We start from the raw sequence: 13,776 nt of genomic DNA on the forward strand, positions 1-13,776 counted from the left end.
TTGGAAAAAGTGGTAAAGTCTCTAGAATCAAAATTAATAGAAAAATGGGATTATTTGACACAACAAGAACTTTTAAAAGCTAAAGGTAAATATAATGAAATTTCTTCAAAAATAATTAGAAAAGATTTATTTGTAAAGCAAGCTTTGTATTATGGAAATTCGAATAAGGTGGGAAGAATGCTGGCAAATTATCTTAAAGCAAAAAAAAGAAAAACAAAAATAATTGCCATTAAAAATGAGAATGGTGAAATGTTGTCCCAAATTGATCCCATTATAAAACAGTTTTTAAAATTTTATAAAGATTTGTATTCTTCTGAGCCTTATTCAGAAAAGGAAAAGGATGGTTTAGATTTTTTAAAGTTAATAGAGGGACCAAAGATTCCTGAACATATAAAACGAAGTTTAGAGGAGCCAATATCCTTAAAAGAGTTAGATACAGCTTTGAAATCCCTTAGGGTTGGATCCGCTCCAGGTGGAGATGGTTATACAGTGGAGTTTTATAAATCATTTCAAAACATCATAATGCCCTATTTATTAAAATTGTATCAGACACAACTAAATAAAGGTTGTTTTACAGGTACTATGGCTGAATCAATAACTATAGTTTTACCTAAGCCAAATAAAGATCCCTCTTTGGTTTCAAATTATAGACCTATTTCTTTAATAAATGTAGATGGAAAAATTTTAACTAAGGCATTAGCATTAAGACTGGCTAAAGCTCTCCCTTTCATTATAGATATGCATCAAACGGGTTTCGTAGCTCAAAGACATTCATCTCATAATACTAGATTGGCACATCACATGTTGTATTTGACAAAATCTATTAATGACCCAGCATTTTCTATTTCATTAGATGCTGAGAAAGCTTTTGATAGAGTGGAATGGTCCTTCATGTATCAGGCAATGGAATGGTTTGGTATAGGATCCGGATTTATACAAATAATAAAAGCATTGTATAGCTCCCCTGCTGCTAGATTGTATATTAATAATAATTTTTCAGAACGGTTCATTCTACAGAGGGGGGTTAGACAAGGATGTCCACTATCTCCTTTGCTTTTTTATATCGTTTTGGAACCCTTGTTATTAGCTATAGAACAGGTAAAGGAGATAGAGGGTATTCCGCATTCGGATAGAGAATATAAATTATCAGCATATGCGGATGATATTTTACTTTATTTGAGAAATCCGGAAACAACCATTCTACACTTGCTTGAATTGATTGAAAAATTTGGAAAATTTTCAGGATATAAAATAAACTGGAATAAATCAGAAGTGCTTCCACATACTGAGAGAAGTATCCAGGAAATAAGTATAGAAACCCGACCAGGTCGTGCATGTGCAAAACCGGAGGGTTAGGACTTCGATGGGAAGATAGGACTTCAATGGGAAACCAGGGTGGCAAGGGGGCCCCTTCTGGTGATTCAGACAGGTGACCTGTTTGGGCCGCCGCGGGAGCGGACTGCTGGGCATGATGGACCTATGGTCTGACCCGGCGGAGGCACTGCTTATGTTCTTATGTTCAATGTACATTGTACAAAAAGTCTATTTGACTCATTTTCCTTTATCTGGAAAGAGGAGGGTTTAAAATATTTAGGAATTTGGATTACAAAAACTGTGGATGAGACTATAAAAATTAATGAAAAAAATTTATTACAAAAAGTGTCAGAAATGTGTGAGCAATGGAACCCTTTGTGCATATCTTGGTGGGGGAGAGTCCAAACTGTAAAAATGATGATCTTACCAGTAGTTTGTTACCAAATGGGTATGATACCAATTTTTTTTCAGGGGTCTTTTTATAAAAAATTGGATAAGATTTTAACAAAATTTATTTGGCTTGGAAAAACCCCCAGAATTGCTCTAGTATCTTTACAAAGGACAATTGCGGAGGGAGGGGTAAATTTTCCAAATTTTTATAGGTACCATCAAGCATATATTATGCGTCAAGGTATGTATTGGATCCTCCCAGAGCCCATTGAAAATATACCAGATTGGTTCTGGTTAGAATGGAGACTAATGTTTCCTTTACGTCTAAGTCATGTTATCAGTATTCAAATGCCAAGGCTATATAAGGAACACAAGGCTATATAAGGAACACAAAATATTTGTTGATACTTGGAAAACTATAAGGTATATAAGTAATCTAACTCCTATTCCAATAACTAAATCAACGACTCAAACAATATGGCTCAATCCAAAGATCAAAGTTGGCGGTTTTAAAATTATCTGGAAACATTGGATGATAGCTGGAATTCGGATTTTAGAGGATATAATGAATAAAGGTAAACTGCTTGAGTTTTCACAATTGCAAAATAAATTTGGTTTAAATAAATCACAATATTTCAGATGGATGCAATTGAAGCAGGCCATTCAGGTAGGGTTCCCTGAATGGAAAAACCTTAATAACTATCATAGTATGTTTTCAGATAGATTCCATGGGTCACCAGGCCGCAATGTGGTATAAATTAATATCTGGATTTGTACATAAAAAGAAAAAAAATGGTCTTAGAGATATTTGGAGCATTGAGATTAAGCATCAGATTAATGCATCTCAATGGCCACGACTTTGGTCTTGGAGGTTAAGATGCACATTGTCAGCTTCTATGAGACAAACTTGGTTTTTTATTTTACATAGAGCTTTATGGACCCCTACACGTTTACATAGAATTGATAGCTCTAAGTCTAATAGATGCTGGCATTGTCATCTAGAAGCAGGGACATTAGATCATCTTTTATTTTATTGTCCATTCATATTAATATTTTGGAAATCAATTTGGCCTCAAATTAATAGGATGTTAGAAAATCCGGTAGCCTTGACATATGATACGATTCTGTTTGGTACTGCAATGAGAGCTCGGAGTCAAATTTCATCAGATAACAATAAACTTTTATTTATATTGACTGGAGTAGCAGTTCAACAAATTACACATAACTGGAAAAATTGCGACAGATTAAACTATAATTTTTGGTGGAACTCAGTTTGCCATATATATAAGATGGAGCGTACATTTGCAACACAAAAAGGATATATTGATAAGTTCAAGAGGATTTGGGGACCATTAACAGATTTTTGTAATGACTGATTTTCATTTTTCTCATATTAAGATAATGGTTAAAGGAGGGAGGGTGGGAGGGGGTAAGGTTTTTATTCTCTTTGTCATAAATTATAAATAATTTATCATAATAGATGTTATTCTTATGTGACAATAACAAAATGGAGGGAGGGAAGAGGATTCATAATTAAATAATAATTGGTAAAATCATTACAGTTTATATGATATGTAAAATCATAGTAAAGATAATATAAGAGATGTTTTATATAAAGTACATTATAGATATATCAAGTGTATTGTTAAAATAATTGTATGAAAAAATATGACACTTGTTGTTATATGAAAAAATCAATAAAAAACTTAAAACTGTAGACTCCTGAGGCAGGCCGGTTAGGCCGAAACATGTACATGTCGGGTCATAGAGCCATTGGATGAATTTATGAAAGTTTGGAAGAATAAAGGCATTTGAATTTATCAGATGAGTTGAAAGACACTTTTTTGGTGCACACCATTCTGATTGGGACAATTCCACTCTGTTTCTGTGCTTTTGAGTTTTGTGGTTTTGTTTCCCCTGTTTTATTCTGTATTATTTCTTTAGACATATTTAATTTTACTAATCTTTTATTAAGCTCTTACTGCTAATCATTGTTTGTGTTGGTTTTATTAAAATAAGAATCTTTATTCAAAAAGTACTGAATAAAGCTCTTTGGGCCCCTTTTACAAAGCCACAGTAGCGATTCCCAGTACTGCAAAGGCGACAAAGCCCATAAAAATTGAATGGACTTTGTTGCGTTTGCCACACGGGAATCACTACCACGGCTTTGTAAAAGGAACCCTTTGTCTCAATACCTTGCTTAAAAAATATATTTTATATGTATACCTAAGAATCTGATTCACAGAACTAAATAAAACATATTATTGGACCCTAAGTTTGTGTTTCTTAATTCATAATACATATTATAAAATTTGTAGAGATTAGTACCGGATAGAAAATCTTTATAGTTTGCAAGAAGATCCATAGAGGCAAAACCAGGGAGTTGCTGTTGACTGTCACGTGGCAGGAGATTTAATGTCACACTTTCCTCTCCAATTATCTGGTAATACTCAGTCATGGCTTCATTCACCTATTATAAAATTAAAACTTTTTTTACACGGTGACAGCATTTTCTTGCATGTTTAAGATTATACAGAAGAAAAGTTATGATAGATTAACTAATAAGAACATAAGAAGTTGCCTCCGCTGAGGCAGACCAGAGGTCCATCTCGCCCAGCGGTCCGCTCCCGCAGCAGCCCATCAGGCCCATTGCCTGAGCAGTGGTCCCTGACTATTTCTATAACCTACCTCTACTCCTATCCCTATAACCTACCTCTACTCCTATCTGTACCCCTCAATCCCTTTGTCCTCTAGGAACCTATCCAAACCTTCATTGAAGCCCTGTAACGTGCTTCTGCCTACCACAGCCTCCGGAAGCGCATTCCATGTATCCACCACCCTCTGTTCTAAACCTGTCCCCTTTCAATTTCTCTGAGTGCCCCCTTGTACTTGTGGTTCCCCATAATTTGAAAAATCTGTCCCTGTCTATTTTTTCTATGCCCTTCAGGATCTTGAAGGTTTCTATCATGTCTCCTCTAAGTCTCCGCTTCTCCAGGGAGAACATGAGAGATAATAAAATACATCATTACTGTGATATATATCAATGCAGAAAATAATAACATAAGGCTCTATTTACTAAGGCATAGTTGCTTACCTGTAACAGAGGTTCTCAGTAGATAGCAGGGGAATGAATCCACACACCAAGGTGATGTCACCAGACCAAGGATCACTTTCCTAGCTTAAAGAAATCAAGACTTGACCTCTTTGAGCATGTGTGGAGGTTCCCATGCTGTCTCGATCGCCCCCCTCCTGCTCAAGCCATAGAAAGTTAGCAGTGATGTGTACAGCTCCTAATAATATGTATATTCCTTTATTTTGGAGAGAATGTGTGTGGGGGGAGGGGGAGTGACAAGTGAATGTGGCTGTATTCCCCTGTACTCTAAGGAGATCCCCTGTTACAGATAAGCAATTTTGGAGGAATGTAGGCACAATCAAAGGTAAGTCTCAAGCTAAGGATCCCTTTTTTATAGTACTGTGGTGTCCTGCTGTTAATAAAATAGGAAGAGGTTAAGGAACATGCAAGAGTCATCATGAAACAAAAAGATTTCTGAGGACTGCTTGGCCGAAAGCTGCATCTTGAGCCAATGATGAGTCCAAGAAGTATATGCTTAATGAAAGTATGCACTGAAGCCCAAGTCACAGCCTTACAAATATCTGTGATGGAGGCTGTTTTGATGCTTGCTTTCACTTTGTTCCCGACAGCAGTTCCTATCAGCACCTCAAAATAGTCATATATTTGTTTCCTCATGAGAGCTGTATTGGAATTTGATTATCAATATGTTCCAGTGTGGGAGTGCTGTTAATTGCTCTCAGCCAGAACTCCTGACACAGGCGCTGTGTTGAAACACAACTGTGACAGGTCAGTTAATAAATTTACATTTTTGACTTTTCACGCCTCTGGTTCTTTGCCATCTCTGCTTTGTGTTGTCTTGGTGGATTTCTGTGGAGCATAGGTGACAGCTCTGTGGGTGCCTGAACACCAATATTTTTACCTATAAGCCTGGAGATCTGTAGCAGCACATTGGGTGGAAGGTTTCATCATATTGTCTACAATGACATCCAGATCCTTTTCTTGGCCTCTAACCCCCAAGGTGGACCCTAGCAACCGTTAACTGTGATTCAGGTTATTCTTCCCAATGTGCATCACTTTACATTTGTCCACATTAAATTTCATCTGCCACTGGGATGCCCAGTCTTAAATTTCCTAAGGTCTGCCCTCCAAATGTGATGAAAGCGGCCCCAACCAACTTTAAAGCCAAACTACTTGTCTGGGTTAACCTACAACTATCCATAGGAAAGTTTCCAGAAAACTTGGGTCAAATTGTAAAAACGCCTATTAAAAAGAATAACAAAGAATCATCCAACAATATATCCAATTTTAGACCTATTGCAAGCATTCCACTTGCTGTCAAATTAATGGAAGGGGTGGTAAATGCTGAACTAAATACCTATTTAGACAGATTCAACTTACTGCATAACAACCAATCAGGTTTTAGACCTGGTTTCAGCACCGAAACAATCATGGCCTCGCTACTAAACCATCTACATTCCCTTCTTAGTCAAGGTACCAGTGCTATGATTTTGCAACTGGACCTAAGTTGCGCCTTTGACCTAGTGAACTGTTTAGAATCCATAGGTATCACATGAAACGCTCATAATTGGTTCCAGGGATTCCTTGGGGACAGATCCTATCAGGTATTCAAGGATGACAAACTTTCCTACAGCTGGAATAACAACTGCGGGTTACCTCAGGGTTCCCCTCTATCTCTGACCCTGTTCAATATCTACCTTATCTCATTGGGAAACTTGCTACAAAGCCTAAGGCTCAATTTTTACATTTACGCTGATGACATTACGGTAGTGATCCCTTTAACCTGTCTGTCGTCAGATTTTATTAATCTCTTAACCAACATCCTAAATCAAATTGAGCTCTGGATGATGGCCTTCAAACTGAAACTCAACACAGAAAAAACTAAATTCTTCCTAGCATCCCCCAACGAAAAGATAAAAGAAAACACGATTCACGTGAATGGTCGAGAACACAAAATTGACCAAACTATAAAAATACTAGGAGTAACCCTCGATAAGCACCTAACCCTGGAAAAACATTTAGAACTACTGTTCAAAAAAAGTATATCGATCCTATGGAAGCTCCACACCATCAAAAAATTATTTGACGAATCGTCCTTTCGCTTACTAGTACAATCATCCATCTTGAGCACTCTAGATTACTGTAATATTATATACCTAGGAGCTTATAAAAAGACACTTAATAAGCTGAGATTAATTCAGAACACCGCGGTCTGTCTAATCTATGGTTTAAAAAAATGGGAACACATTACCCCTTACTTTCAGAAACTTCACTGGTTGCCTGTGGAATCTAGAGTCCTCTTCAAGTTTGCCTGCATTACCTACAAAGCTGTCTTTGGGATGCTACCAGCTTATCTTGCCTCTCAGTTCACTCTAAACGGTTCTAATAAGAGCTCCTACAGAATAAATCTATTTAATTACCCCTCCCTGAAATCATGCCAATACAAGAAGTTTTTGGATAGAATGTTATCATTCCAGGCAGCCAAACTGAACATATGGCTCGGAAAACCCATACTTGAGGCAACTTCATACGCTGACTTTAGAAAATCACTGAAGACCCATCGGTTTGACAAATTCTAAATTTCAAATCATGTCCAACCTACCTCTCTACCAATTCCCCCTTAGCTGTCCACATCTTCTTGCCATCATCCTAACTTTTAGATTTCAGATTAATTTATATACTCTTTCATTTGTAATTGTATTTCAGATCAAATTGTTTTTTCACCTTGTATCTCAAACACTGACTGTATGTATCTCTGTTGTAAACCGCTCTGAACTTATGGTATAGTGATATATAAAAAATAAAATTATTATTATTATTAAAGATTATAGGAGTTCATTTGGTTCTGACAAGGATTTGGTGGGGGGTGAAGACTGGATCTTGAGCCACAAACTTAGAATTTTTTGTGGGGGCAATGAAGTACAATTGGGTTCAACTTCCATTGGCCCCTTTAATATTGCCCCAGGTGCACTGACTCCTGCTTTAGGGAGCTGATGCTCCAGGGACAACATTATACCTCTTGAGATGCAGTCATCTTTTCAGGGTCAACAGAAGGTAAGCCACATTACCCGTTTTACCTTCAAATGCAAATATAGTGGTACCTTGGTTTGCAAGCATAATTTGTTCCAGAAGCATGCTCGTATATCAAAGCAAAGTTCCCCATAGGAAGTAATTGAAATTCAGACAATTCATTCCACATCCTCAAAACTGGCTGGTGTGAGGGAGAAGTTGTGTGCGTAAGATGTGTGCATAGGCTGTGCACTGGTTGTGCAACTGAGAAAGAAGGGGTCAAGGCACAAGCACCATGCCTGGTCCTGTCACTTACACCTATCATCCTCATCGAAAGAGTTCATGCAGGGGAAGTAGATGGCGAGAGCCTCAAAGAACGCCAATAGGCTGATCCAACTCTGGGGACCGCTCCATGAAGAGGCTGCCGGGGCTGCTCCCGGGCTCTGCCGACAGCTTGGCCAGTTTCGCTGCCGCATTTTTCACTCAAAGCACGGCATGCAGTGTCTTGGCAGAATTTCGGGGGCCTCGGGAAGAAGAGGAAACCACAGCGTCTGCTCGCCCAGCTCTTCTGGCCACCGGAGCACGAGTCAGAGGCGCCAAGGCATGTCGCATCACTGTCTTTCACGCAAACATCCTCTAGTCTCCTCTACTTTCCCGGGTCTCGGCAATGCACTGGTGGTGGAAGATGCAAATAATAAAAGAAAACAAAAACCCCCCAGTGTAGTTCAATAAAGAGTCAGGCGCGCGAGGAGTGGGAAATCTGGTTAGAATCACGCTCATTGACATGTGTGACGTGCTTGTAGCAAGACAACGCTCATTTTGCAAGTTACAAATTGCGGGACTGTTTTGCTCGTCTTGCAACCACTCGCAAATTGCGTTACTCGCAAACCGAGGTTTGACTGTAATTTACTTCTGATGTATATTTTATTTTTGCTGCATATTATTCCTGGTGTGGTACAGTGGTTAAAGTTACAGCCTCAGCCCCTTGAGGTTGTAGGGTCAAACCAACACTGCTCCTTGTGACCCTGGGCAAGTCACTTAATCCCTCCCCCCCAGGTACATTAGATAGATTGTGAGCCTGCTGGGACATTGTGAGGAAAAGGCTTGAGTACCTGAATAAATACATGATTTAGCATGCATAAACAGCAATTAAAGCATAAACATAGCTTAGTAAACAAGCCTGTAAATGGTATTTCGCTCATACCTGTGTAGCAGCTCTTATTGCAATCCAGGCCTGCAGTTTGTATATTTCTGATTGTCTAAGAGTTGTTTCATTTTCATTAATTGTATTAGTCTGAAAAACAACATTGTTCATAACCTATAACAATAATAGCTTAACAAACAATACCAACATATTAGGAATGGGTGAAGGGGGGTTGGATTCAGTAGAAAGTCCATTAGAACCAGGGGGTGATTCTAGTAATAAGTCAAAATTATGGCTCAGTTAGGTTCATATCTGTGATCTTGATTACTGTCTCCATACTAGCACATTTTGGAATATTTTGCCCTAGTTCCGAAGCATAATTCAACTAGCATAATATTTTAAAATGTTTAAATCCATCAGTTATTTACATATGGGTCTAGAAAATTGAATGAATAAATAAATAATATCCGTTCTTATGGGCATTGGAAGGACATTCCAGGTTCTGGTGGCAGCATACATGAATAGGATGTTGAATATTTGTTTGCATTTCACTCCCTTGGCTGAGGGGATGATTAGCTGGTGGGTGTTGTTGATCTTGGTTGAAGTGAAGATGGAAGTGAACAGGTGGATGATCTGATCCAGTGAGTTGGTGTTTAATGCATGGTGCATGATGCAGGAGAGTTTAAATAACATCCAGGCATTAACGGGTAGCCAATGAAGCATACGGCAGTAAGCAGATATGGGGTCATATATTTTTAAGCTGAAGATCAGCCTGATTGCAGTATTCTGAATTATTTGGAAATTGTGTGTTTGAGAAGAGGTTATGCCTGCATAGAGTGAATTGCAGTAGTCTAGTTGATTTAGTAGTTTAGTTGCGTTAGGAGTAGCATTTGGACAAGAACTGCAAAGTGATTGCTGTGGAAGTAAGGTTTAATCAGTCTCAATTGCTTTAGACTGTAAAAAGCTTTTTTCCCCAAAGGTTGGAGATTTGGGGTTCGTAGGAAAGTGTGGAGTTTAGCAGGATTCCAAGCACCTTGGAAGTTCATATAAGATGTGGAACACTATACATGAAAGTTTGAAAGTAATGTGTGCATTGACAGGTAGCCAGTGGAGGTTGATGAAGTATGGTGTGGTAGAATCAAATTTGTTCAGCTTGAATATTAGTCTAACTGCAGTATTTTGAATAAGTTTCTGGATGAGGGTAGGGTTTATGCCTGTATAGAGAGAGTTGCAGTAGTCTAATTGTGACAGTACTAGCATTTGTGTCAATATACAAAGAGGTGATCATGAAAAAAGGATCTGATTAGTATCAGTTTTCTCATTCTTTAGGGGTTTTTTCTGCAGGTTAGAGATTTGATGTTCATAGGAGAGGGTAGAATCCCCCTGCCGCTCTCGGCTGCTGTGGTCTAGCAGCCAAGATAATTCTAAGTCTAATAAATGCTGGCACTGTCATCTAGACATAGAAACATTGGATCATTTACTGTTTTATTGTCCTATGACACTGAGTTTTTGGAAGTCGATTTGGGGACATATTAATAATATTTTAGAGTCTGCGATCCCTTTGACTTATGAGGTAGTGATATGTGGAATTGTGTTGCATGTTAAGGACCTGCTAGATAAATATAAAAGATGACTCTTCTTAATTATGATGGGTACAGCTGTACAGTTGATTACGCGCAACTAGAAAAATTGGGACCGTCTTAATTTTATGTTCTGGTGGGCAAATTTATGTTTAATATATAAATATGAAAAAATGAATGCTGACTTGTCAGGCAACACAAAAATTTTCAAATTAATATGATGTCTTTTGTAGAATTATTATAGTTTTAATTTTTGCTGACAAATTATTGCACATCCGGGGGGGGGGAGGGTAGATATGTTTAAATGATTCTCTGATTTCTGATCTTTTCTGGGATGGTTGGGAGGGGAGGAGCATATTTTGGGGGTTTTGATAAATTGTTTCTGAATGTTTATAAGTGCTTAATTCTTATAGTTATGACATGTATGTTATAATGCACTTTTTGTAAGATCTGAAAATTTTAATAAAGAAATAGAAAGACATTTCTCTCTTATTTAAAGGCTTAGATCAGATTGTTGTATTACATAGATAATATTGTATGAAACCCTAATTTGTATTATACGTACAACGTATCTGTATCTTGCCTCGTTAATATTTCTTTTTTTTTGTACTTATTGTATATTAAAATCAAAATCTTCAAACTTAAAAAAACTTATATAATGATTTATTACTAAATTAAAAATTATAAAATTAACAAAGAAACATAGGGAAGAGGAGGTTTTTGAGCCAATGAGATAGCTCATGAATACAACCTGCTTGAAAGCTAATGAGCAGCGGCAGGCTGGGAGTCTGAGGCTCTTTCCTCCTTTCCTTATGGTATCCTTTGAGCTGAATATATTATGATAGCATAACACTTGGTATATTGAAAGTTAATTTCTTTTAATTAGGAACAAGCAAATATATCCCCTAGGTGTTTGGAGTACTAGTAAAATAATCCCATATTATGTTTGTGCTCTTTTTTATTTTGATATACAGCTACATAAAAATATATCAAAGTGGTTAAAATATATTAATTCTTATTGATAAGGGGAACAATACATAAAGTCAGCTTTACTGGCCATTTCATATATGGAGATTTACCATTTTCTTTTTATCTATGATGTCCGGTTTAGGTTGAGCCACTTCTGCTTTCTTATTTGTACCTGAACAGGCTAGATGAAAATATGACAGTGCCAGCTCCAGATATGCCTTCCTTATCAGTCTACGAATAAAAACAGAAAGTGAGTGATAATTTTAAACAATGCTCTAACCAAATGCAGAGTCCCTATTAAAGCAGAGTATAATATACCAAAAAAAAACACAGTAGAAAAGGACAAAGATGTGATTAAAGCTGGTCAGGTCACAGCAATATTCTGTATAGTAATAGTGACAAAGATTGGTGGCATCTTAGACTGACCAATTAATTGAGACATTCGGTTGCTGATTTCCATACTGGCTGTGTAGTAATGACAGAGATTTAATGGTTGCCACTGATGATAACCAAGAGAGGACAGGTATCCTGCAGGTATCATGCAGAGACGTAAGAAAAGCAGATCATAATTCAAAAGGATAAAATCTTTTATTCTCAGAGGGAAAAATCTTACATTAAAATTGCCCAGAAAAAAAGGCACAAAAAACCCCCAGACAGGTAATAAGAAAACAATCAGATGGGACAATAAAAACATCTACAAAGTTTGTTTGGTTAAAACTACTGTATGGCTGATCAGAGGGGCTTACAACATTGCTCAAAGGATACCATAAATACAAATAAAATGATAAAATCTAAATGCATGCATATAACTTTATATATAAATAATTGCAATGTCTTTAAGTATAAATTATAAAAGAATAAATAATAAAAACTGGCTGGTCAGAGGGATTTACAGGCAAGGCTCAAAGGATAACATAAGTCCAAATAAAAGGATAAAACTTGAATACATAAATATAAACTTAATAATAAATAACTAAAGTGCCTTGAAAAAAATATAAAAACAGCTTTTAAAAGATAGAAACATGACTGCAGATAAAGGCCAAATGGCCTATCCAGTCTGTCCATCCGCAGCATCCACTGTCTCCTCCTCTCCCTAAGATTCCACTTGCCTACCCCACACATTGTTGAATTCATTTCAGACACAGTCTGTCTCCACCACCTTTTCCAGGAGACTGTTCCACACAACTACCACCCTTTCTGTAAAAAAGTATTTCCTCAGATTACTCCTGAGCCTATCACCCCTTAACCTCATTCTATGCCCTCTCATTCTGGAGTTTCCTTTCAATTGAAAGAGACTCACCTCATGTGTATTTATTTTGAAAAAGGTATTCAAATGTCTCTATCATATCTTCCCTCTCTCCCGCCTGGTGTCAGGTCAAAAGCGCGCCGGGACAAAGGCGCGAGCAGACAACTGAGCGCAGCGTGGAGGTGTGCGCCGAAGAAAAAGACTGTTTTTAGGGGCTACGACAGGGGTGTGTGGGGGGGAACCCCCCCCACTTTACTTAATACAGATCGTGCTGCGTTGTGGGGGGTTTGGGGGGTTGTAACCCCCCACATTTTACTGAAAACTTAACTTTTTCCCCTGTTTTTAGGGAAAAAGTTACGTTTTCACTAAAATGTGGGGGGTTACAACCCTCCCCAAACCCCCCCCAACGCCGCCGCGATATGTATTAAGTAAAGTGGGGGGTGCTCCCCAACAAAAACCCCCGTCGCAGCCCCTAAAAACAGTCTTTTTCTTCGACGCGTGCCTCCATCTTGCGCTCAGTTGTCGGCGCGCGCCTTTGTCTTCCGCGTTACTGTCTATGAACCCTCCCGCCTTTCCTCCAAACTGACACAAAAAGGATTCTAGATCAGTGTTTCTTAAACCTGTCCAGGAGGAACCAAGCCACTCAGGTTTTCAAGATATCCCTAATGAATATGCATGAGGTAGATTTGCTTATACATAATAGAGGTGACAGGCATGCACATCTGCCTCATCCATATTCATTAAAGACATCTTGAAAACCCGATTCGCTGGGGGCCCCCCAGGACAGGTTTAAGAACCACTGTTTTAGATGATTATATTATACAAACACTGAGATATCCATCTCTTGGTTTAAATTCTGTGGTGTCAATGTTCCAAATCTAAAAATAAACTTCTGTTCGGTCTATAATAAAACTCCATCAATATCTCCTCCTCTCCACTGAAAGTATCTCCTGCTGCAATCGTTGCGGTGGGGGGTAGGCAGGTTGCTGGGTTGCAGCTGCCCCTATTCGAAACTTATACCTGTTTTGACTTG

General features: G+C 38.0%; 1 protein-coding gene across 5 annotated transcripts in view; it reads right to left on the reverse strand.

Annotated features, from left to right (window-relative positions):
• CFAP54 (cilia and flagella associated protein 54) overlaps positions 1 to 13,776 on the reverse strand; it is a 440,387-nt gene that overhangs the window by 50,072 nt on the left and 376,539 nt on the right. For all 5 annotated transcript variants that reach the window (XM_033951153.1, XM_033951154.1, XM_033951152.1 and 2 more), the window contains 3 exons: positions 11,608 to 11,728; positions 9,009 to 9,098; positions 4,033 to 4,174 (listed from right to left, as the gene is read on the reverse strand). In XM_033951153.1, the coding sequence (XP_033807044.1) occupies positions 4,033 to 4,174; positions 9,009 to 9,098; positions 11,608 to 11,728 (353 nt within the window). The remainder of the gene's footprint in view (positions 1 to 4,032; positions 4,175 to 9,008; positions 9,099 to 11,607; positions 11,729 to 13,776) is intronic.

Source organism: Geotrypetes seraphini, chromosome 7 (assembly GCF_902459505.1).
Source record: "Geotrypetes seraphini chromosome 7, aGeoSer1.1, whole genome shotgun sequence".
In the NCBI taxonomy this organism is placed as follows: domain Eukaryota; kingdom Metazoa; phylum Chordata; class Amphibia; order Gymnophiona; family Dermophiidae; genus Geotrypetes; species Geotrypetes seraphini.